General features: G+C 37.3%; 1 protein-coding gene across 7 annotated transcripts in view; it reads left to right on the top strand.

Moving 5' to 3' along the window:
• Positions 1-26,266, top strand: part of Khdrbs2 (KH RNA binding domain containing, signal transduction associated 2) — a 529,113-nt gene that overhangs the window by 297,089 nt on the left and 205,758 nt on the right. For all 7 annotated transcript variants that reach the window (XR_008219929.1, XR_008219926.1, XR_008219928.1 and 4 more), the window contains exons 5-6: positions 18,593-18,720; positions 23,750-23,948. Coding sequence is in view for 1 of the 7 variants with exons in the window: in XM_052745237.1 (XP_052601197.1) it covers positions 18,593-18,720; positions 23,750-23,948 (327 nt within the window). In the remaining 6 variants the exon portion in view is untranslated. The remainder of the gene's footprint in view (positions 1-18,592; positions 18,721-23,749; positions 23,949-26,266) is intronic.

Here is a 26,266-nt window from a genome sequence, read left to right as displayed (position 1 = left end):
CAGAAGGAACTCCCAAACATCACATTGGTAAGTCAACCAGTAAGTTCAAGGTACAGCAGACCAAGGAGAAGTCAGCAGGAAATAATAAGACACATGAATAAAAAAGAAACCCAGTAACATTATGCCTCACTCAGGACTAGAAAGGAAGAGCAGAGGATTTTATAAAATCTAAAAGAGACTTTAAAACATGATTTTTTTAAAATTGCCCAAGCCCAAGTAAATAAAAAGAAGAAATAGGATTAATAAGATGAAAAATATGCTATAAAAGATTCAAATATTAAATTCAGAAAACAAAAAAATCTTATTTAAAGCCAAACCTCGGTAGACTAAGTAAGCAATGCTGATGGAACAGAGCTGGGGAGAATGCTACAATCCCTAGGCTGCACTTGGCATGCCGTCTCTCATAAAGGAGAAAATCCTGGGAGAGAACAAGACACTCTCGAGTGTGTGTCTGAACTACAAGGAGGAAACTGAGAAAAGGAGGTAGCTTCATGATGTGAAAATCCATCTCAATAAAAGTGTTCAAAACTGAGAAGTAATTAAGTTGGTTATAATATGGGCCATGAAAGAAAAGCAACGTTGTTAAATGTTGGGAGAAAAAAGTCACTGGGCTCACGGAAGTGTCACCAGGTAAAGAAGGTAGAGAGAGATTGCCTTCTCTGGAACCAACAGAAATGAAAGTCAGCTTTCAAATCAACATAAAATTAAATTTAGGCATAAATAATGATATTTTATACCTACAAATAGGAAATTTACCAACTGTAGATCATCACTGAACAAAACTATGACAAGCATATTTCAACCCAAAAGAAAATTACATAATGGAATGCAAGACACTCTGAGTGTTAGCCATGGTGGGGGGAGTGTAAGGAAGATACAATGGTCAAAGCTAAGTAATTATAAATTGATAAATAATCATAAGACTAGATAGAAGGATACTTTAAACCCTCTAGAGGAAGATATGGGATGGCACTGAGATGAAAAAAATAAAAATGGAGCCTCAATTCAGAGTAAAATATGAATTGCTGTAAGAGTTGGAGTAGCAAAGTAGTCTCCATGGAGAAGCTTACAGATACCAGTGTGGGAGTACCTTCAAGTCAGTTTGCTTATTGACATTATATAATAGAATATGTGATTTCTTACTTATACCAAGGAGAATAAAGCAAAAGAAAGAGAGAAAGAGGGAGAGAAGGAGGGAGAAAGGAACAGAAAACATGTCTATATCATAGAAGACAAAAGTAAGAGAGTAGGAAGAAGGAATATATAATGGGTAAAATTTATTTACATAATATAATCATGTGTCAATGCAGATAGATCTTATGAAGTGATGCTAATTGAAGGCAGATTGTGGAAAGATTATTGAAAGTCTGTAGGATTTCTTTGTAATGGATGAATAAATACGCAAGAATATTGATGCATTCAAATTTTAAAAGCAGGAATCAGAAGGGGGCCTTACCAACTTACTTCTGGAAAAGAAACTTAAAGATGGAAATGGGGAAGCTGAAAGTTTCTGCATTATTAGTATTATGTAAATAATGCTGAAATCAATGTTACAAGGCTAGCATTTTAAGTTCTTTTCATTAAATATTGTTGGAAAAATATAGAGTGAGAAACCATGCATCCTAGTTCCATCTTAACCTTAGGGAAAGTGCTTTTAAACTCACTGGTTCCAAAATTTGATTTAAAAATTAATAATGAGTAGGTTTCATTGTGTTGCTTTCAAGGCTCATTGAACACTAATACATTGTAGAGAATATAACATAGAGAAAATACCAAGGATTTAGTAGAATCAAGCAAAACAGAGGAATTTGTTTCCTATTTGCAGAACAATACACATAATTTATTATATATTGTGAAACCCAGGTGATATGTCTGTAGTTTTCTAGGTAGTAAGATCCCAAGTACCCATGGCTATACTGACCCCCAGCATGCAGTATAGAACACAGGAATGCCTGGGCTTGACTATAGCCATTCTAAACCAAACTGATCCATTGCTATGCTACTTTGATATCCCTCAGTCATTATATCTTCATTTTATTTTATCCTTTGCTCATCCAGAACAAAGTTCCTAGTCCAGAACAGAAATAGTGCCAAAATGGAAAAATAGGTCATATGAACCTTACATATTTCTCAAAACAGCATTGTGCTGGCTCAGAAACAGACATTAATATCGATGAAACAAAACAGAAGACCCAAACATGAGTACATATGATTACAGCCATCTGTATTTGACCAAAAAAAAAAAAAAAAAACTGACTGAAAAACACAACCTTCTTTAAAAAGGGTGTTAGAAAATAGATCTGTATCTACCACTTTGCCCAAAACTTAATTCCAAATGGATGAAAGACCTCACTCAATTTACAATCTAGAATGCTGAAACTCCTAAAAGAAGATATAGCGATTGCTATGCAAGACTAAGGTGAAGTTTATGCTAGATGAATGAACTATAGGCAATTTATTGCTGCTGAGATGAGAAGAAACAAGGGAAATCCCCATGATGGCTATTCAGTGTGAAGTTGTCACCCCTAAACACACATACAGATATGTAACACCAAACGGACATGTTGGGTTGTACTACTATATACCTATAGAACAATAGTAATTGGAAGTGATCATGGATTTGAAAGGTTGTAGGTGACATGGTAGAGGTGGAATGGGGAGAGGGAAATGGTATAAATTCAGTATTCATGTGTGAAATTCTCAGAAAAATAAAAATAAAAAAGCAGCAACCCAAAGGATTTAGGTACAGGAAAGGATTTTCTGAATAGGGCTCTATCTGCCAATGAAGAAGGGGCAGCAATTGATAAACAGGACTTCTTAAATGTTTCTGTACAGCAATGGAAACAATTATATGAAGAGGAAGCCAGCAGAGTGGGAGAGAATCACTGCCAGCTATTATATCTCAATAAACAAAGAACCAAGAAAATGAGTGACCCAATTAAAAAATGTATTGAATGGAGATCTAAACAGCTCAGTTGGGAAATGCTAATTAAAACTATTTTGTGGTTTCATCTTAACCAGAATGTCTAAAATCAAGAAAATGTATGGCAACATGTGCTGGCAAAGATATGGGGAAAGAGGACCCCTCATACACTGTTGGGGTGATTGCCAACAGGTACAGCCACTCGGGCAATCAATATAGAAACTCTTCAAAAGAGCTAAAAGCAGATAGGTCTACCACATGACCCAGATATAATTTCCTTAGCATATACCCAAGGGACTCAGCACTATCACAGAGATACTTGCTTAGCCTTGTTAATTTTTGCTCTATTCACAGCATCTAGGAAATGAAAACAGCCTAAGTATTATTTAACTGAAGACTGGTTGGTGAAAATGTGTTACATATATGCAATGAAATCATATCCAGATATAAAGAACATTGAAATTTGCAAGTAAATGGATGGAACTAGGAAACAGTATACTGACTAAGGTCATCCATACCCACAAAGGCAAATAAACATTTTCCCTTATTTATGGATCCTAACTAAAATCTTTAAGTTTATAACCTTAAATAATATAGAATCCAGGAAAATAGAAAGGGACTAAGGTGGGGGATAAAAGAAACTCTAGAGAGGAAAGTGGGACACAAGTATTATAAAGAACAAATAGAAAAACTAGATAAGGCTTTAACTGGGGATTGGAAAAGGAAGGGCAACACATAGGTAGGAGGAAGGAGAGATGTATATCATTAAGGATATTTGAAAAGGCCGTAATAGAACATTACTTTATAAACTTATTTAAAAATGTGTGTGTGCACACACACACACATATAGCTTAAATGGAGTTGTGCTTAACAGGATTATAATGTTTCTTGAGAGACTAACAAAAATATGAATGCCAGGCATGGGAAGCCTCCCTTTGAATTTTGGTCAGGGTGACCCAGGAGACTCTCTGCCCCTAATATAGGCTATTGACACTGCCTTTGGTTGCTTCTCAGAACTTGAAAATGAGACCTTATAGCTGAAGACATTATGAATTTTGGCCACAGGACTTGGAGGAATTGACCCAAACTTTACTTGGAGGACTCTTTCCTGAGGACTAGCTCTCATAGTATCCAGAGGTGCTGTACAAGCTGCCAGGGAAGAGAAGCAATCAATAGTTCTATCCAACTGTAAAGCCTATAATCATAATGACCAAAAGGACAAAATTTCTACAATGGTGAAATTGTGGCATTTTACCTTGGGGACCGTTGTCTAGTTGGACTTAAGTCATAATCAATAGAAGAGGATTCATGTCTGGTACTCTAAAACTAGTAAACTATCCATTCTGGAGACACCATAGACCTGAGAGGAGAACATCTTATTGGCATTTTCTTAGCCAATATAATTCATATTTTCTAAATGTTTATGTCTACATATAAGTGTAGTTCAAAGCCTTCATTAAAGAATCTTATTCTTAGAGAAGGTTCCATGCATATTCTTTTGTGTTTGGGTGAAATGTTCTATAGATGTCTGTTAGGTCCATTTGAGTCATAACATCTGTTAGTTCCCTTATTTCTCTGTTAAGTTTCTGTCTGAGGGGAAAAACCACAGAGACAGCTGACCCAAGCTGGTGGGAGCTCATGGACTCTGGACTGACAGTTGGGGAGCCTGCATGGCACCAAACTAGGCCCTTTCAATGTGGGTGCAAGTTGTATTGCTTGACGTGTTGCGGGTCCCCTGGCAATGGGACCAGGACTCATCCTGGGTACATGAACTGTCTTTTTAGATCCCATTCCCTATGGTGCAATGCCTTACTCAGCCTTGATGTGGGGAGAGGGGCTAGGTCAGTCCCCAACATGGTATGACAGCCTGGGTTGACTACCCAAGGGAAGCCTTACCCTCTATGAAGAGGGGATGGGAGTGGTGGTGGGGGGAGCAGAAGAAGAGGGAGGGGGAACAGGGGTTGGTATGTAAAAAGAAATATTTTTTTAAAAAAGTATATTAAAAAGAACCTTATTCTTCCATCAACCAAAGACCATTACAGAAATTCTCAACTTGCCAAAATGCCAAAACAACTGAGGGTGGTGTGCCTTACCTCTGTTGGTACATCTGCAAAGACACCCCTTCACTAAGGCTCAGGGAACATCAAGGAAGAGTGAGCAGAAAGATTCTCAGAGCGACAGGACCAGGGAACCTGTTTCAAGTTACTGTCTTCTAGATATGACAGGAAAGCTGCACCCTTGAAATCTCAACAGTACAGTTGCCTGAATAAGACTGGATAATGACAACACCAGTTGGCATACCAATGTGGGAAAAGTTTCACAAATCCCCATTGCTAGCTGAAGAGCTTCAGAGAATTAATGAATGCTAAAAGAAGAATCAGTTTGCTTCAGGGGTGAGATCCCTGATAGATTATTCAGCCCTAAGTGGTCAGCCCTAAACATATATCCATATATGCAACATTAAACAGATACAAGATGTATGTGTGTGTGTGTGTGTGTGTGTGTGTGTGTGTGTGTGTGTGCTGTTTGTACATGCATATATGCATGTGTATATGTGTGTAATATATATAACAATAGTAGAAGAATAAGAAGTCATGAGTTTGAGAGAATGTTAGGAGAGATACAGGAGGAGTTACAGGGAGAGAATAGAGGAGTGGAAATGATATAAATATCCCATTCATGTATGAACTTATCAAAGCAAAGTAAATATTTAAAACAAATTCACTTTTCCCCTTTCTCCTCTTTCAATATCTGTGCCACAATGCAAGCCCTCAGAAGTCCAAATTCTAAGTTCTCTTAATGAAAAAGTATGTATAGTCTTTAGAATAAAAGGAAGTGTCATACAAGAATGACAAACCTTGCCGGGCAGTGGTGGCGCATGCCTTTAATCCCAGCACTCGGGAGGCAGAGCCAGGCGGATCTCTGTGAGTTCGAGGCCAGCCTGGGCTACCAAGTGAGTTCCAGGAAAAGGCGCAAAGCTACACAGAGAAACCCTGTCTCGAAAAACCAAAAAAAAAAAAAAAAAAAAAAAAAAAAGAATGACAAACCTTATTCCTTTTCATTGCTGCTAAATTTTGAAAGTAACTCCAGGTAGGGCTGATTCTCTAGGAACATAATGAAAGAAATTTGAATACCATGAGAGACAGAAAGAAAGCTGCTGTTAGAATAACAGTGTGTAGCAATGATGGACTTCAAGATCTCTCTTCAGTTTTCCTTGAGAGGCCGTGAGCCCATTTAGCTCTCTATGATGTCCTCTGCCTCCCACACATCTGTTGTTACATCACTGCTATCCTCAATATCTTCTTTTTGCCATGATATGTCTGAGGGAATTCTTAGATTCTACATTCCTCTCATTTCAATGTGATTATTCAAGGGCATTTTCTAGTCATTGATGATGATGACACAACCTTTTTCAACTTGAACTTTGATTTCTTTTAGTTTAATATACATTATAACATCCTTAGCCAAGTTTCTGTTAATCAAGGAAACCTGGTAAAGTTAAGTTCACATTTCGACAAAAGATGCATATATGTGGGGCTGCACAATTTTTACTGAAGAGAGATTACATCTTCAATTAGATAGCTCTCATTGTGTAATCTAGGAAAATCTCCTGTGTAATCTAGGAAAGAGACTGTACAAGGCATGTACTCTAAAATTGTATTTATCAATGACAATGTCTTGTGCCCAAGTGATACCTCTCTTTTTGTTAGACTAAAGAATTGACTAGTCTACAGTGCCCTCATGAGCATGAAAATGTTTTTTAGTACTAAATAAATGCTCTTATGTTTTTATTAAATTTTAGTATATGATACCACTACAAACACATTAAAATACTTTATTGAGTATGCATATTTTGATTGAATTAGTCATTAACTTGTCTTACTAAAGCTTCTTAAAAAGATTTTAACAAATACTGTTTACATTCCTGTTTGAAATATCAAGTAGCATATTGTATTTATGTGTGGTGTATGTGTCTGTCTATGTGTGTTTAAATTCCAGGAACTAAGTTCACTATGAAAGTAAAAATACTATTGAAAATAGAATGGCTTTATTGCAAATTGATTTGAATAGGCAATCAAAATGTGACTTGATTTCAGTCACATTGTTTTCTACAGGGAAAATTCCATTTGTTCCATGGTAGTTATAGCATTTTATGTAATGAGTTAAGCATTCACTCACTAATGCACACAGGCTGAACTTCGATAGCCTTTCCTGTGACCCCAGATATACACTTGCAGACAGGGGTCAAGAACAGGCAGAGCTCAGGAAGATAATGCATTGCTCTCTACATTGGCCTATGGAGCCGACAGTTCTCTACTTGTAGGTACAGAACTATGGCAAGATGCAATCTCAAGACTGATGGAAAAATTCAGCTGTAAAATTTGAAACAAATATCTCATCCAAATATTTTCTCACTTCTTTGTTGATTTTGAGAATATATTTTAATTACAACATTTCTCCATTCCTTTACTCCCTACAAACCTTCCTATATACCCCTCCCAACCCTTCTTCAAATTCATAGCCTCTTTTTTCATCAATTGTTATTGCATGTATATGCATACTAGTGTATAAATACAAATTTCCCAATATAAATTGTTGATGGAAATTTCAGAGGATAAGAATTAGAGCATGCTTTGATTTTGTCATTTTGAATTGAATCAACTGTGTTTTCAAAGTATGAATGTGGTCTTAAGTTTCTCTTGGACCACTTAAAGATTAACTGAGCTCACAAATGATACATTCCCTGTGTAATTGGTTGTAAGCATCTCAGTTTCAGCTTTTCAATCTCCAAAGGTCCATAGTTACTACCCAATTTGTGGATATGTGGGGATTGAATGCATAGCACATATGAAAAAGAACACCTCCCACACAGTAAATATTTTATGAATGTTGCGTGTGATGTCACTGCATATAAATAAAATGTGACTACATCATAACCCTGCAAATTCCATTTAAAAATTTGTTAGATTTATTCATTTAATTTCTAATATGACTGTTGTGTTTGTGTACATATACATGTACTATTTGCATGCCTGATACCTTCAGAGATCAGAAGAGGGAGTAAAAGCCTGTGAAACTGGAGTTACAGATAGGTGTGAACTGCCACATGGGTGCTGGGAATTGAACCCATGCTTCTGCAAGAGCAAATGCTTTTACCTGCTTAGGCATCTCTCTTCCCCCATAGAATACAAATTTCTTAACAAAAGTATAGTTTTATCAATGTAACTTTGAGAGAGCTGTTGTTTACTGGCACACTGTATTTGTTCAATAAAATTTTGTGAATTGCTATTCCTTCACACTGCCATAGCAATAATCTGAATCATTTTTCTTTCTTTGAAAATATATATTGAACATATAACAACGTGGATTAAATAGTGACTAATGCATACCTGTCAAACAGTGAGTCTCTTCAGCTATTTATTTTGCCATTTTTAGTGATCACTCCTCTAGCAAGTAATCTAATTTTCTGGGAGTTTATAATTTTTCTTTGTGACTTCACTAATTAAGACAAGTGACATTGTATTTTTATCTTGTTGGAAAGCTCTTTAAATAATATAATAATTGTGACATATTTTTTGGGCATGAATTATTTTCATTATCTATTCTTAAGATATTCTTCAATGATTTTGTTTTGTTTTGTAAGTAGTTCAGATACTTCATCTAAAATTTTAATTTAGCATAAATTTGCTCATAATATTCCTATGTGACATTTTAATCTGTAGAAACATGATATAATGTCTTATATTCCACATATTAGAATTCCTGTCTTCTATTTATTTTTTGTATTTCTTATCTTCAGCGTTCATTTTAAATAATTTCTGTCTCTATGGCCTCAATTTTATTACCCTGTATCCCGGATTGTCTATTCTACTATAATTTCATTTTGTATATTTTGCAAATCTACATTCTATGCCTTTAATCTGTAGACTTTTCTTCCATATCTAGTTAGTTAATGGTTTCATTATATGAAATACAGCTTATTGTAACACGAATCTTAAAAGGTCTTAATAGTAGAAAACCTGGAGCCAGATATTGGGGTGAAAGCTGAAAGATAAGAGAAGCAGAGCAAGTCCTCGCCCCTAGGAAATCCTCAGTCTAAAGAGAGTGAGTTCCTGTTTCCTCATGCCTTATATACCTTTCTCTGCCCAGACATCACTCCCTAGGATTAAAGGTGTGTACCACCACTGTCTGGCCTCTATGTCTTATCTAGTGGCTGGCTCTGTCCTCCGATCCTCTGGCAAGCTTTATTGGGGTACACAATGTATCACCACAGCTTATAATTGCTGTTTCAGTTGCCTTATAGCTAAAGCCAGCATTTGTGTCAGTTCTGGGACAGTCTCAACTCGCTGGGGTTTGTTGTTGCTTGTATCTTTTCCTTGTCATAGATCCTCATTCTTCGCTGTTTCTTTACATTAAAAAAAAAGTTACCCAATGCATTCAAGTTGAAAGAAAAAAATGGCTTTTATGAGCCAGCTGGTTTACTGGAACGATTCTGACATCACAGTTTTATCTAATAACACTGAGTTTCGATCTCATCAAGCTCTGCACAGTCGATTTCCAACCTGCCCACAAATTACTAAACTATCATTTATTGCTCATTCTGCTGTAATTTGAGCTACTCAAGCCCATTTCTCTCATGCCTTTCCTCACATTTTTGTTTCTCTTGCTAGACCTTTTCTGACTCCTAACCATGTCTTTTGATTTTGAAAACATATTGTCCGTTCATTTCCCATTAACTCCGGTCTGTGCATTCAACGTTTCTGCTAGCGTGGCCAGTGCCTGCGGTCTTCATATTCTTTCTAATTGTAAGTGATGATGTACCCAAAGGTGTGCTACCTACAAGCATAGACGATGTCAGGATAGTAGAACAAGGATGAAGTTAAAAAATGGATAACAGACTACTGATGGTAAATGTAAGGCATTTAAAAATATTTTCCCCTGCTTGTGATTTGCCTAGCATTCCTCATTTAACTCCTGATGCCATAAACATGGGTATCAATCCCTTATCCTTTATCAAGGTGCAATTGTAAAGATGTATTTGGTTTTACTCACAATGAACTTTGGATTGCTTGAAAGTCAGCGGTTTCTGCGAAGGCGGCTTTATTAGTGCCCCGTCTATGATAATTAGCTTAAAAATATCTAGATAGCACCAGCTTTCTGCATAAATGAGCATACATGTAGATGGTTCTGTTTGTATTCTACGTAGACTAAATCCACCACCCTGTCTTTCCATGTCTTGGTCACTCAATTTTATATTACTGTGAACATTCCATTGTCCACATATACCGGTTTTCTCATTCCCCGTAGATGAAATCTTAGTTGTTAAAAAGTCCTAGTTCTCATGAATAAAAGCACTTTCAAACATCCTTGTGCAGGTTAATGTGTGACCATAAGTCTCTGACTTACTTTGGGAAAGAAAAAAGGCATAATTTCTCCACTGTAAGTGTAGAATGTGTTCAATTTTGTCACAAACCATTAAATAGTAATGCAAAATGGTCATGCTGTTCCAAATCCCCACTAGGAACAGACATTTTCTGTTGTTCCTTGGTCTGGTGTTAGAAGACTTTTGGATTTTCCAAATTTTAATAAGAATACACAAGCACATTACTGCTTCAATGTTCAGCTGCCTGGCAGTACATGTCAAACATCTTTTCAGAGGCTTATTTCCCACTTGTATGTATCTACTTTGGGGAAGTGCCATATCCATCCTTCTACACATTTTCTAACTGCTTGTTTTTTCTCATTGATATTTTAGTGTTCTTTGGGTCTTGAACAAAACAGTCCTCTATCAGATATGCTTTAATAATTTTTTCATAGTATGTATCTTTTCTTCTCATTCTTTTGAAATCATGATGGGTTCTTTCCTTTAACCTGCATTAATTTTCTAACTGCTTGTAATAATCAAATCACTGCTTGCACTAATAATTATGGTGCAAATAAATTCTTTTGTTGTGTTTAGACAGAACTTTATAATTAATGTTGATTTATGATTAAATATAATATATCCAAATTCTAAATAGGGATATAATATATTGGAATATATTGAAAGTTTGCTAGATTTCTAAAACTAACTACAAAAAATTTAGAGGAATAACGTATAAGTTTGTGATAGCTAGTTCTCTGCCTTCAGAGACATAAGTTCAACTATTAAAAATTTCAATAATTTAGCCGGGTGGTGGTGGCGCATACCTTTAATCCCAGCACTCGGGAGGCAGAGCCAGACAGATCTCTGTGAGTTCAAGGCCAGCCTGGGCTACAGAGTGAGTTCCAAGAAAGGCACAAAGCTACATAGAGAAACTCCGTCTGGAAAAAAAAAATCAATAATTTCAAAAATATAAGGGGTAGTATCTAGGTGAGTTGATAAAGTGCTTGCTTAGCATGCAAAGATTCCCCCAGCATATCATAAGTCACACATGGTGGCATACACTTAAGCTCAGCAATAGGTAGATAGAGAAAGGAATATCAGAAATTCTCTCTCTCCCTGGGCTAGATAGTGAATTTGAAGCCAGCCTAGGAAATACAGACCTTGTCTCAAAAAAAAAAATACATACATACATATGAATATATAATATCCCACTGAGTCTAACTGGTGTTGCTTGTTTATGTATGGTAGTGGGGCCATCTATGGAAGTGTGGGCAACCTACCAATGACTTCTGCTCCAAGAAAATTATTCTCCCTCCTCAGGCAGCCATCATCTGTATAACTCCTCAGCTATGGGTTGGGTTTCATGAGCTAGTCTCCTTTCATGTTGAAATTTTGCAAAGGTTTTTTAGTTGGTATCCACAGCTAATGTAAGTTCATTCCCACTGTAGCTGTGCCATGTGGATGAGATAGTTTTTCAGAGTACTTGCTAATACCAAAGATAGGAAGAGAAAGACTGACCAAAATCATCATGACCAAATTAATTAAAGCAAGCAATTCATTTAAGCAAGTATTTTAATTTGTGTGCAGGGGTTGCCTCCCCCTAAGCATTGGATGTGAGGAAGACAAAGCTTTTATAGCTCAGAGGTAGGGGGTTTCAAAACAGGGGATTTGAAGGGCAAAATAAGCAGGTTTATAGCAATAGAGAATAAATATGTTAGTCATAACAACCTCCTGAAACAAAGACATGATTGCAAGGTGGTCATAGCAAAGTAGTCATAGCAAGGTAGTCTTAATAACCTTTGGAAACAAAGGTAGGGTTGCAAGATTTGATTATAAATAACTTTTTGAAACAAAGACATGGTTGCCATTTTCTAGAAGAGGTGGTTTAGAAGAACCATTTGTTATTAAGGTTACAAGTCCAGTTCTTGAGAAACAGATTTAATTATAAACATGAATGATTCTCACCTATTGAAAAAAATGAATCTTTTCTGACCAAAGCTGAGAGCCCTGTAGATCCATGGGTACAAACCTAATATTTAGAAAGAACTTTGCTAATGTGACCATTTTGCAAAACAGTTAAGTGTAACTGTCCACCACACCCCCAGGGCCTGTTACCTCACAGCCATAGGTTTTTACCTTATCAGAAGGAAATTCCCTCCTGTGGAGCAGACTGCAAATGCAATCAGATTGGTTGGTTAGCCAACAACATTTTATAAATACCTATAAATTTTGAAACTGAATTGGAAGCTTCAAAACATCAAAATTGCAGGCATTCAGGAAAATTCAGTTTAGAATTTCCCTTGTCTACAGAGTCCTGAAGTTGTAGGGCTATTGATAGCAAACACCCACATCAACCCCGTTTATGAACAGAATTGTTACACATTTTTCTCGAATTATGCTTTCCACCATGATTTTTCATTTAAAAAGCTTTGAGGGCCATTGGATTATTATTGTAAAAAGTGTTTTAAAGAGTTTGCCTTATAAATAAAAGTTACCATAATACGTTAAAGGATTAAATTAATGCCTATTTTTATTTAAAACTCAATATGGTTCCCATGTCATGTGCTTGACAACTTACCAAGAAAAAAAAGTTAAATCATATTCTCATTTATTCTTTGAGAATCTCATATATTTTATTATATTCACCTCCTCTGCTGAGGTTCTCGCTCCCAATCCTCCCTCTCCCACTTCTCTCTCTCTCTCTCTCTCTCTCTCTCTCTCTCTCTCTCTCTCTCTCTCTCTCTCTTTCTAAAAAAGGGCAGTCTTGTTTGTGTTGACCAACTACACCTGTGGGTGGGGCCTGCCTTAAAATGTGGGTGATATACCCGTCACTCCACTGAAGAAAACTGGCCTCTCTCTCTCCCTGCAGCAATCAAATGCCAATAACTCCGTGGCTAGGAGTGGACTGTGTGCCCGCTTCCCCTCCTCCATGCTGGAATTCTGTCTGAATTTGCTAAGAACATTTAATGAACAAGCTTAGAGTCGTTTTGACTTTATTTTGTATGGAACTTGGTATTTGTAGCAGCTCAAATCTGACACCTGTAGTTTTATGAATATTTTTCTAGTATCCTAAATCTATCTTGAGGTGGTAGCTGATTTGTGAGACTAGCTTAAGTTAAAAATCTTACAAAAAATCTTTGAGTTCTTTGTTGTTCACAGATCTTTACAGGTAGCCCTCCTATGTCAGTAGTCAATGTTTTGTTAAAAAAAAAAATGAAAAAGAATATAAGCCGTTCTAATAATCATACATAGTATATGCATTCAATCTGTTTTGTTATCATCACAGTTGGTCATGACTTTTGAATAGCTTATAATGAAGTTTTGATAACAAGGAAATAAAGAAAAGACATTTGGAATCAGAAGCTGCCATCAATAGAAGTTTAAGGTTCAGAATCAAAGACATTTTGAATTCTGATATTGTTTTCTCCAACAATACTATTATAATGCTTTTATATGAACTTTATACAGAATCATTCATTGGGCAGATTCTTAATAAATCTTAACTTACTCTTCATTGACTGTATTTTGCAAATGGATTTTCTGATTTCTAGTGTGAGATGAGTAAAGCTCATTTTGTATTGGCTCAGTAAAACTACCTAATCTTTTGTTTTATTACATAATCTCTACTGATATTTTTTAAAGTTTCCTATCCATTCCAGCTCAGTTATAAGTATGATATTGGCTCAGCGCCCATATTTCCTTTTTATTTAGTTTTTACTTTTGTAACACAGGGTGGCCTTTAACTCATAATCCTCTGTCTTGGCTTCCAAGGTACTAGAATTTCAGGCTTGTGCAACCACATCCAATTTCAATTTCTTGTTTATTGCTATGATGTGCAGAGATTGATATTTCTTCAGCTCTCTTTGTTATAACCCAAAAGGATTAACATCTTCACTTCATTTTTTTGTTTACATTCATGTACTTATTTATGAGTGTGTGTGTGTGTGTGTGTGTGTGTGTAAATGTGTATGCACTGGGCACACACTGTATCTACCTGACATACAGTGTGGTACCGTGACAACTGTGTGGAGGGCGAGGACAGCTTGCAGGTGTCAGCTCTCTCCTTCCACCATGTAGATTTCCAGGATCACTCAGATTGTCAGGCTGGACAGCAAGTGCCTTTATCCACTGAGGCATCTCTTCAGCCCACGGCCACAGTTTTAAATGTGTGGCACCAGTGCCTGCTGATTCTTAATGGAGAGGATTTGGCAGGAAAGTGGTCCCCGACTGAACCCCCAGGTTGCCTATTAACACCTGCCATTACCTGCCATCTAAATGTAAGTTAAATAATCTTCCCAATTTGTAGTTTGGCAAAATGCCACCATAGCAGATGGACAAGCCTGTATGTAACTGGATAGTGTGCATATACGTTTAATGTGCGGACTGTGCACATTATTCCTTTCTAGGAACATCCAAACATCCTTCTGCTCTCAACTTTTCTTGTGTATACTGTTTTCACCATATGCCAGCACAGTGGGAGGGCCTTATCTGAAAGGTGAAAGGGAACACACGTACATTTCGTGGAAACTCTTTCATAGAGTAGATTTGATCTCATTCAGGGAATGGAATGCATGAAAAGTATTGTGAGTGTACATGCTATTGTTTCAAGTAATATATTTCTAAAACCAATTGTGGTACTTAAAAAAGTCGAAATATTTTAGAAATGACAAAAAAAAAAGTAGAAGTGTGTTACTTTCTACCCGAACACCCTTAAGCTTTTAGATGTCTTATTCTTTTTCTCACATCTCATCACACTCATGCAAAAAGCAGCTTGTTCGCTGCCACCATAGTTCTTCTGTACTAATGAAATTGTTCTATTCTCTGCCTCAAAATAGTTCTCATGTTTGCCAACCCCCATGAGTCTTTCCTAGTTTCTTATTAAGTAATGTATTAAACAAGTTATATTTTTTTCTTTAAATCCAAAGTATTGCACTTTTCAGTTACTGCTAGTGAGTCTAATATTCAGCCTATCTGTAGCCATTTTAAAGTGGGATAATGGCAGTCACACTGATTCAGTCACAGCACAGGGTATGGTGAATGGAATAGCTTCCATCAGCATTAATACAACTGAGTTTGCCAAAGCTCTCATCTCTGTGATTTTTAGGAACTTGATTTTGTCAGAATACTACATTTCCACTTGAGTTCTTGAAAAACTGAATGCTAAAAGTGGATTAAACATGGAGGGATTTTATTAGAGAAAGTGCTCTTGTGACAAAATCAAAACGTTATGGAAAATAAGGAGGGCTCTTCCACACAATATCTGAAAGCACGGAAAGAGAAGTGTAAGTTTCTGGACTTCTCTGATGTGCTGAAGTAAAAAGATAGTTCAGCAATACCATAAGGGAGTCCTTAAAATACAGGAATCCAGTGTTTCCTCTGGAATAGACTTACTTTAGCATCAGGAGCTCTCAGTAACATGGCCTTGAGGAAGTAGTATTTCAGAAGGTAGCAGCTGCAGTTCATGGTCAGTTACACTTGTAATTACTTGTCTCCATTCACTTGGCCACCATAAACCTGGAAAGTAATTAATCTCTTAAAGGGAACATTTCCAGCTAAACCCATAAGGAATTCAGGTGTATATTGTCAATAGTGGCTTTACTTACATTAAGAATTATTCTTCAGTGTGAAATATTCATCTAACCAAGATTGGCAAATCTTTACTGGTTAATAGAATTCTCCAGAGCCGCGAAATAGCCGTGCCATCGAGTTAGTGCACTCACACATTAAACAAAGAGATTCAGTAAATGTCTCCAACAATTATGATACATAGTTTTTTTATTCAGCTACATCAAATTCCATCTGAGGTGGTACCTGACCCAAGAAATAAATGATAACATGTTGGTCCAAGAACTCTCATCCAGATATGTGGAGAATGACTGTTTAAGCAGGCCTCTGACGCACAATGCTCACGTCCTGGGCTGACAAATCATCGCTGTTCTTGGAACCCTTACATCAAATCAACACAAGAGTCCTAATGGCTTTGATTACCAGGTTATTATCCTTTATCCTGGGACAAAGTAGATTTCTGAGATTTTCAGGTGAGGTTTCTTTCTGGTCTCTGCCGGTTTGACCAGAGCTCTGAATGGCCTCTCTTGTATCTCAGAAAGGATAGCAGAAGGGACAGAGTGACTAGAATCTATCCACATGTTCTCATACCTTCCAGAAAGCTGAGCCAGACTTCCCCCACCTTGTGATATAACAGTTTCCAATGGCAAAAAGCTCAAGTTCCAGTACACAGGTACTTTCCAGGCACTTTGGTTACCTTTTGTACTGAGCTGAAAAGTTTCACACAGCCAGTGGCAGGTCAAGGTAACTACAACTTTCAAAGGCATGGATCCAGGAGGTGCTGAACGAACTAGGGGCTGTTCTATCCTATCTGTCTTCTACAGAATAATGCCAGTCTATCTTTTTTTAATCCATAAGAACTAAAAATACGGATTTACCTCAGAGAAGGAGCTTCAGATACAGCATTATAATCAGCAATGTTACATGTGAAGTTTATGGGATTCATGTTCCACTTTGATGGCTGGCTGATCAACGCCAGCAGCAGTGGCAATGTTCTGCATTCCTGATCCTAGTAAAATAATAGAAATGTGTGTTTTGTTCTCCAGTTTAGTTGGGGCATGAATATGAAAATTAGGAAGCAGAAATTGAATAATATATGATTTGTTAGAAACTGCGGTTTTCACTGTATAGCTCTTCTATCCTCTGTGATAAACCCGTCATCACTATAATCAGGTGTTGAAGAGGATAAACATGAAAGCAACATATTGAAAATAAGAAAATAAGTACTTTGGCATGACTAGCCCTTTGGTTGTAATCAAGTCAGTTTCTGGAGCATGAGGTAAAGCTGTGCATTAAGAATTCCCCAGACCTTGCACAGTAGAAGTGTGTGGCCGACTGTGGCTTCTTTATTTCAATTCACTTAACACATAGATTAATTTTATAATGAGCTAAATGGGCATTGTTTGCTGATACACTAGACTTCCATCTCATATGTCATTTCTGTTGGCTAAACTGCTACAAAAGTTTTAAGTTTTAGAATATAAATTCTCCTCCAATGTTAAATAATAGCAGAGGTGGATATCACCTAAATATGTGTTAGAGAAAAAGATCATATTGGCAATTTAGCACAAATAAACAACTACTCCATTTTATATTGTTCCACAAAGGTGTGTTTATGTATGTCTGTCTCTCTATCTGTCAGTGTCTGTGTGTGTATCTGTGTCTGTGACTGAATGTTTGTGTGTCTGTATATGTGTATATGTGTATTTGATGAAATAATTAGTGCTAGCACTTTTATTAAAGGTTAAATCTATCTATAATGACTCACACCTACTTTCTATCTTTTTAAATGACTTCAGTCATTCTTAATAAATGACTGAAGGATGACACGTGCTTCACCCAAGTCTCTGGTTGTGACTGTGAAATTTGATTTATGTGTGACTCCCACTTTCCATGGATAAGACACATAAGGAAGTCCCTTGATTTGAAAATGTTGCAAGCCAGGTTTTTCAGTGAGATTCCACAGATTTCCACAGAGCCTATGTATGCACATTGTTTTAATGAATCTAAGACAATCTCACTTGCTCTGGGTCTTGGGACTGTTCCCTTTTGCACTGTGACTCAGGAACTGTTTAAATAGCATGCACTCATAATCTGCACATATTCACCCAAGTGCAGTTTATCTTCCATCACATTGATGTTGACAGTTGTAGCTGAGGTACCTCCCATGTACTGATACTACCCTGATACTTTCCCTCTTCAGATAAAGCCTAAAGTGATAGTTAAGAGAATTGAATCCAGTGTTATGAAGAGTACTTTCTTGATCAAAGAAGCATCTTCATTTTCTCTATGTGATAAGAGGCTTGAAGAGTTTTGCACCTTCTTTAATATCATTTGAGGGGGTTTGTATATAATGGTTAAGGGAACAGACAAAGCTGTTTTGTTTCTTTTGTTACACATTAACCAAGATTGACCTAGAATTCAGGATGTTCCTGAACATCCCTGAACTCTCTGGGAGCATCCTTTCTTACTTCAGGCTCTTGAGTACCAGGATCAGAGCTTTGAGGCAAGGTATGGAGCTAGATTCAGTTCTGGCCACACAGCATTGTTATCTTGTTTGGTTTTCTTCTGTTTTGAAATGCTGGCAACAGAACTGGTGGTCCCTCACATGCTAGACAAATGTTCTATCTATGAGCTGTATCCTCAGCCTTTTTCTTGTTGTTTGGGGAATGTGTCTCAGGGCTAAGAACCCAATGTCTCATAGTAATTCATAATATTCTGTTTTTTTTTTCTTCTAGGACTACAACGATGAAATTCGTCAAGAACAACTCCGAGAGTTGTCTTACTTAAATGGCTCAGAAGAGTCTGGCCGTGGCCGAGGTCTTAGAGGCAGAGGAATCAGAATAACTCCCATAGCTCCTTCAAGGTACCTGAGTTCTCTCTCTTAGTGTATTAACAGCAAATGATGACTGCAGGCCTTTGCTGTTCTGCTGTGTGTCGTGATTCTAAACAGAGCTAAACAATCTCAACAACACTCAAACCATAATAAGACAGTAAGACTGGATGCTTAAATAGCACGTACGACAACAGCTTCATCGACACTCACAGCAAAACAGTAGGAATGGAGGGTCAAATACCACATAAGAGATTATACACATTAACTCATTATATCTTTTTGAACTTGAGATAACTACTTTTTATAAGTGAAGAACTGTGGAACAAAAGTTGTGTGGGCCAAGTATGGTAGCCCATGCCTTTGATCCCAGAATTCAAGAGACTAAGGAAAGTGGATCTCTGTGAGTTCAGTGCCAGCCTGATCTCCATGGTGTATTTCAGGCCAGCCATGGAAATAGTTTCAAAAACAAAACAACAGCAAAAGTTGGGTAGAATATTAAAATGTTACCTAAAATAATAGATATTCTGACTCCAGAATTCATGAATTTGAGTACTTAACAACTATCCTTAAAAAATAATTGGGAACCTGAGAGTCTTTATTTCCCTGTTCTGTTTCCAGGATTAAGATACAGAGATGACATAGTCCTTTGCTTTTTTAAAACATTTTGCATGACATAAAACTAAAAAATATCCTTGCCATGTACAGTTCTTGAAAGAAAATAATATTGTCAAGTTGACTAATAAATGAATTAGATATCTCCATCACTTAAGAAAATCCAGAATCTCACTTTGGTTTGACTGTCAGCATGGTTATACAAAGTCCATACATATATTTGGCTTTGTAAAATCCTTGATGATGATGATAGTCTTTTGGTTTTGTAGGGTTCTGAATTTTGTAAGCTTTTAACAGAAAACATTGATTTGCAAAAAGGCAAAGATGTATGCATACTGTAGTACCAAAGCCAGAGACAAAACAGAAAATAAAAGAGAACTTAGACTAACATTCCTGAGCATCTATTCCATAGGCAGAATAGAAACATCAAAACATAAGGCATAGTGGAAAGTCTGGGGTCATAGAATCGAATGCCTTCCAAGGATGCTGTAACTGTTAGTGTATCTTGGGTTTTCTTTTGTCATGCATCCCCATGAGCTCAACAGCTTTGCCCACCTTGCTGCCTAGTATCTATTGTGGGTGCCCCTATGCTCTGTCTGGCCTTTTATAAGAGGCCTTAAAGCAGAGAGTCTTCCCAATTATGGCCCGGAACTTGTAGAAACAGGACCCAAAATAAACCTTTTTCTGTTTAAAAGTTATATCACACACACACACACACACACACACACACACACACACACACACACAGCACTCACACACAGGCTGTGTAATTAATTTACTTCCCTTTCTGTATAGCTGACTCATATTTGTAAAGGACACACCCTTAAAAAAAAACTCATCTGTCACAATAAAAGTATCTTAAGATGTGCTAAAGTATTCTGTAATGTTAATTAATGCCCCAAACACCTCAATCATTATGAATACACCACTGTTTTTATATTTAATATTATAAAACCATGCTCATTTATCAGAAAAAAATAAGAATTCCCAAGTGGAATACTCAGCAGTTAATTATATATATATATGGATCAATGTAGAAATTCTGGGAGAATTAAATCTACCTGAAGGAAAAGACCAGAAAAAAAATTCCAGCACTTCTTTTCATATTTCATCCTAAAAACTAAAAAGTAATCATTGTAACACCTGGCCGGGTCATTTGCTTATTGATACGTGTCGATCTGACAAGATCCAACACTTCATATGACGCCAGTCTTTATAAAATGTTTGCATTTCTAGCCTGATTTTGTTGGATTCTGAAGTAGCATCCTTGCAAGTAATCTTAATAGAACCTCAGCATGTTTTTTGGTTCAGAAATGTCATTTTTAACAGTTCCAACAGTTTGCCAGGTAACCTTAACTACATATTTAGGACACCAAACAAAGCCACACATTTCTTCTGTATTCTTTGAGAGTCTAACTACTTAAAATAATTCACCTTTCTTATTATGGAAGCTTAAAAGCATCATAGCAATAGATTCTGTTCTATTATTAACAGGGAATCAGGTGCTTGATGTAACCTTAGGGGAGAAATGTTTCTTTTGGCTCAGAGCATTTGTCAAATTTGAATGGACCTTGACTTTGGTAAATCTTTATTCTAAAGTTTCAGTTTATTTCTTAATCAAATAAATAATGAAACACTATTATCATTAAGGGAAGATTTTGAATGATTTTGTGGACAACGTTAAGAACTAACATGTAAAACTAGAAAACTTGAAAGAGGAGGGTATCCATATCTCAGAAAGGATCTCAGTAATTGCTGTGATGATAAGCAATTAGCTGGGTTTGGGGGTAAGAAGTGGTGAAAGAGACTGAATCATGACTGGGGAGACAGTGGAGACAAACCCGTGACCCAAGGCTGGCAGAAATGAACAGCACATGAAATACAGAGAGGCAGAGTAGGGAAAAGAATAAAAGTCTGAAGAAACAGTTTCCAGATAATAGCTTGGAGAAGTCTTAAATATAACTCAGGAGGCACAGGGTCATGGGAGCTATAAGAGGAAATTGGTAGGCTGGGGGCTTGGCGGGCTCAGCCGAGTGTCTTCCCAGAGTGCTGAAAACAAGACCTGAAGAGATGACATTTGGTTCAGAAATGAACATGAAGTGAAGATTAAATGTAGAAAATGCTCTTTGAAGAAGTCAGAAACTAAAAGAATACTGCACTGGGGATTTAGCCTTGGACAGTATCCTAAAATAGATGATGCATGTTTTAGGTTGAATAGGAGAAGGCAATGGTGTTAATACTGCCAGGAAATGACAGAACATATAAGTGAGAATGAGACAGACTCTAGATGAGGTTTTGCTGCGGCTGGGTCTAAGAGTCAGTTGAAGAAGAAATGTAAAGAAAAACCAGAATCAATATGAGCATGACATAATTGCAGAGCAGAAACATTATATAGATTTAGAAATCTAGATACCCCTCATTAGGAAAAAAATATTATTTCAGGTCTAGGTAATTAAAATGTTTACCCACCATTATTCATTGATATAGCCAGCACATGTAGTTTATTATCAACACATCGACAATTTGATAGTATTAAAATGTAAACCGAGCAGGAATTATTACACTAGTTGTCAGACCTGGGAATATGTTACTGGTGAGGAACAGGCACTTGGAGGCTGTATTAGTGACTTGTCTTGTTGTTATGAGCAAATACTCACCCAGCAAGAAGCAACTTAATGGAGGAGAGAAAGGTTTATTCTGATTAACAGTGGAAAGGGGATACAGTCCATCATATTTGGAAAGGCACCCTGAAAGATGGCTTATCGTGATGGGAACTAGTGGCTGGAAGAGCTTTGCTCCTGTGTCTCTCATCAGAGCAGAAAGCAAAGAGTGGACAGGACTGGGCTATAACCCTGTCCACCTATAACTAATTCCTCCAGTAAGGCTCCCCATTCTAGAAATTCTATAGCCCTCCCCCCCAAAGCATCATTAAGAGCTGGACCCCATGTGTTCATACATGTCACATGTGAACAACTCAGAAGCTGAGGGAATTGCACTGCAGATAACAGATATTTTTCTGTTGTGTGATGACATTAGCTCGTCTTCCCGGTCATTATACTTGAATCTGGCACTACAGCTTTGGACCCTTTATGTCCTCCACTTGAGGCCATTGTGGATTGTATGTTTTGTATATTCTCTACTCATAGGCTGGGTAAGCCAAGAATTTTAAAAGCTCTACCAGCATTCTTACTCTTCACTTCCAAAACTCATTTTCTTCCAGGATGAAAGAGCAAGTTGATGGCTATTCAGAGCAGAAAGGGTAATCCCACTTCCCTTGTGATGGTACAGCTGAACACTATGATTGTTGGCGTTCCAAAGACCATCATTTTTCCCAAAGCTTTAGTGTTCCTGCTGACAACGGTGCTTGCTAGAGGTCAACTTTCAGACATAATAAGAAGTGAAATAACCATGTATTTGCCCAAAGATTTCAGATAAACATCCTTTCTGAATGTTTCAGAATGTCATAAAAATGGCTGCCTCCTTTGATCTCATGCTTTTTGTTCAGATCGCTTTTGTGTTAAGTCTGTGGTTCAGGGCATTCATTCATTCATTGCTGGGCATTAGTTCAGCAGCCCTGAAGACCATTTGAAAATATGTCAGTGGCTTCACCATCTCTGGAGGTGACAGCATGGTAATAAATCAGTGATGTGAAACTCAAGCTATTGTAGCCACACAGTGGCATCACTCTGGTCAGAATGTCACACCTTATTAAAAATATTTTACATGAGCATCATTGTAGACACTGTATACACAGATGGATATCCTCCCATTTCCATGACTTACCCTTTCTCTGACCATTAGAAAGATATGTGATTTTCATCCAGAATTGAAATGTATAGCGTAAACAGGAAATGTAGTGTCTTTAAGTACCCTCCTCCCATTCTCCTTTCTCCAGAATTTTCTTTTTGGGGAGAACCCAGCAGTGTCCACTCCACTAACTCTTTGAAAGTTCCCAGGGACAAACAAAAGTTCCATCCCACTAAAGTTCCTAATTTTTAAAAAATATGTTCACACTGGAGATCACTGTCAACAGCTCCCAGCATGGAGGTAGTCTACACACACACACACACACACATACACACACACACACACACACACACACACACACACACACACACAGTCCCACATGTAGCCAATGTACTACATCTCAGATAATACTCTAGTTTGTCCTTTTTAACTTTGGAATATAATCAAGGAAGACATCGGTTTTCTGTTTCCTTTCCTTTTTTCCTCCCTTTTAAATTATATAATAGAAAATATCAAATATGTTGCATGGTTTTCATGAGAAATAAGTTGTAATATTTAAAGAAATGTATTCTAATGTGACTCAAAGCACTTTACGTATTACATATCAGAAAGTGAGACCGATTTTTGTGGAGCCAGTGAGCTGAGCACTTACTTTCCTGTCCTTCTTTTCCTTCATCTGCATGTCACTTATTTCTCGTAGGGGCCGTGGGGGTGCTATTCCTCCACCACCACCACCTGGACGCGGTGTTCTTACCCCTCGGGGGACCACTGTGACCCGTGGAGCTCTTCCAGTGCCCCCAATAGCGAGAGGTGTCCCTACACCTCGTGCTCGTGGGACCGCAGCAGTACCCGGGTACAGAGCACCCCCACCTCCAGCCCATGAGGCTTATGAAGAATACGTAAGTACCCCCAAGAAATCTGTAGTGAGGAAGAGCTAAATTTACTGGTTCAGAAGGTCAACTCCGTTCCATGAAAGTAGAAGGTAATGTTAGTTGCAGCACACAAATGTCATTTTCAACAGAAGTCAAGCCATGGATTTACATGTGAACACTTAGGGAAAAAAAGTTTTCATTTCATAGATGTCATCATTGCAGTGTATGTGACATCAATACCTTGTGTTTCAAGAATCAACTCTGCTGAGGTGATCTTATCTTTACAGAGTTTGATCAGCTTTCAAATTGGAAATAATGATAAATTATTACAAGCATGGTATGAATAATCATATGGCCATAGGATTTGCTTGGAACCTAATAAACATTAGGGAAAAACTGATAAATAGGAGCATCAATGTAGACACTGTATACACAGATGGATATCTTCCCATTTACATGACTTACCCTTTCTCTGACCATTAGAAAGATATGTGATTGTCATCCAGAATTGAAATATATAGCGTAAACAGGAAATGTAGTGTCTTTAAGTACCCTCCTCCCATTTTCCTTTCTCCCAAATTTTCTCCTTGGGGAGAACCCAGCAGTGTCCACTCCACCACCTCTTTGAAAGTTCCCAGGGACAAACTAAAGTTCCTCCTGAGGCACTCATGAGTCTATTGGGCTTACTTACAGGACATGATGAGGTGTTACTAACAGGAACATGGGTGACCCCAGAGCAGCCATACTGGAAAGTCTTCACGCAGCCTAGATGATGGCTTTCCTGTAGATTCATAAGTGGAGTCTCCTTCATCAAGTCCTCTCCAGGATGTGTAATCCAGCCCATCCCCTAAGCCTGAAACCCACATGCCATTATGGCAGAATTGCATACAATTGGCTTGGAGGGGTGACTGGATATTCAGGTGAGCTTCCACTAACCCTTCCCATTATGAGAGAACATCAGCACTCAGCTGACCCAGCTGTGGCTGTCTTTGTATAAGCAGACATAACTGGTCTTACGAAGACAGCAGTTAATCTGCCCAAGGGATAAGGCTATGCGGCATGAACCCCCTGTAGGTCCAGATCATCCTGTATCTTGTAGGATCCTCTGACCTTGCTTTGAAAAATCACTAGTCCAGTAGCCACGTTATTGTACCCTCCATGTCTGCTTCTGCTGTATTTATGAAGCTTGGAAAGGGAATTTCTTGCTTGTGTCCCAGGATTTTGTAATCATAAGACTCTACTATTAATTTTAAACTGAAATGACACAAGTCAGGCCATTATCCGATAAGAAAGGATTATTGTTGGGACTAGAGAGATGACTCACTAGTTAAGAGCACATACTGCTCTTACAGGGGGCCTGGGATGGATTTCTTGAATCCATATGACAGTTTATAAGCCTCTGTAATTTCGGTTCCATGGGGATCTGATGTTCTATTCTGGTCTCCAAGGACACCAAGTATGTATGTGGTGCCTATACATACATGCAGACAAACGTTCACACACATAAGAATAAATAAATACATTTTAAAACACACTACAAAGAGCATCAGTGTGTCTTTAATCTCTCTAGTATGCTCATCCTGTAATCTAAGCATTTATTTCATTTTACCAACAAATGCCCTCCTCTTAAATACCTTCTGCAAATCATTGCTCATTAAATTTAAACCCTTTAGTAATAATTGCTATCATGTGCCGGGCACTAAAATCATATAAATCATTACACACTGGCTAATTAATAGTCAAAATCTGATCCCAAAATAAAGTGATCATAGTTGATAGGTTCCATTCAAAATACAAATCCTTAATGCTGGGTACATTTTAAATATGATGTTACTCTTTTAACATAAAACACTGACAAATATCTTAAGTACCGAAGGAAGATTAAATATGGAAATCCTAATAGAACTGACAACATACATTCATCTGAACTATCTTTCATATACAAGACACTGATGTTTACAAACTTAGACATTAATGCAAAGTCAGAAAATATAACTCAACTTGTAATTAAGCTGATTCAAAATTTAGTCAGGAATCTGACACCTTTTACCTAAGACATATTATTTACAAAGTAAGTCCTTACTATGTTGTAAATTAAAAACATGGTGGAAGATGGGGTAACTTTTCATGTTTAAAAAAGTTTGGAGGCCCACATTTATTATGTGTATTGTCACTACTGTGTATATTTCTATGTATTTATTCAGTCAGATCATTCAAATATTTAAAATGAGGGGTGGGTAGATTCTTTGGTGAGTAAAACATTGCTGTCTAAGCTGTGTGTGCCTCTCAGGTATCCATATAAAATCTTGTGTGAATGTGGTGCACATCTTTAACTGAAAAGCTCA

The sequence above is a fragment of the Peromyscus californicus genome, unplaced genomic scaffold, assembly GCF_007827085.1.
Source record: "Peromyscus californicus insignis strain IS unplaced genomic scaffold, ASM782708v3 Scaffold_19__1_contigs__length_69161282, whole genome shotgun sequence".
NCBI classification, from domain to species: Eukaryota; Metazoa; Chordata; class Mammalia; order Rodentia; family Cricetidae; genus Peromyscus; species Peromyscus californicus.
The sequence above is the reverse complement of the archived record's forward strand: the minus strand, read 5'-3'. Positions and strand labels throughout refer to the sequence as shown.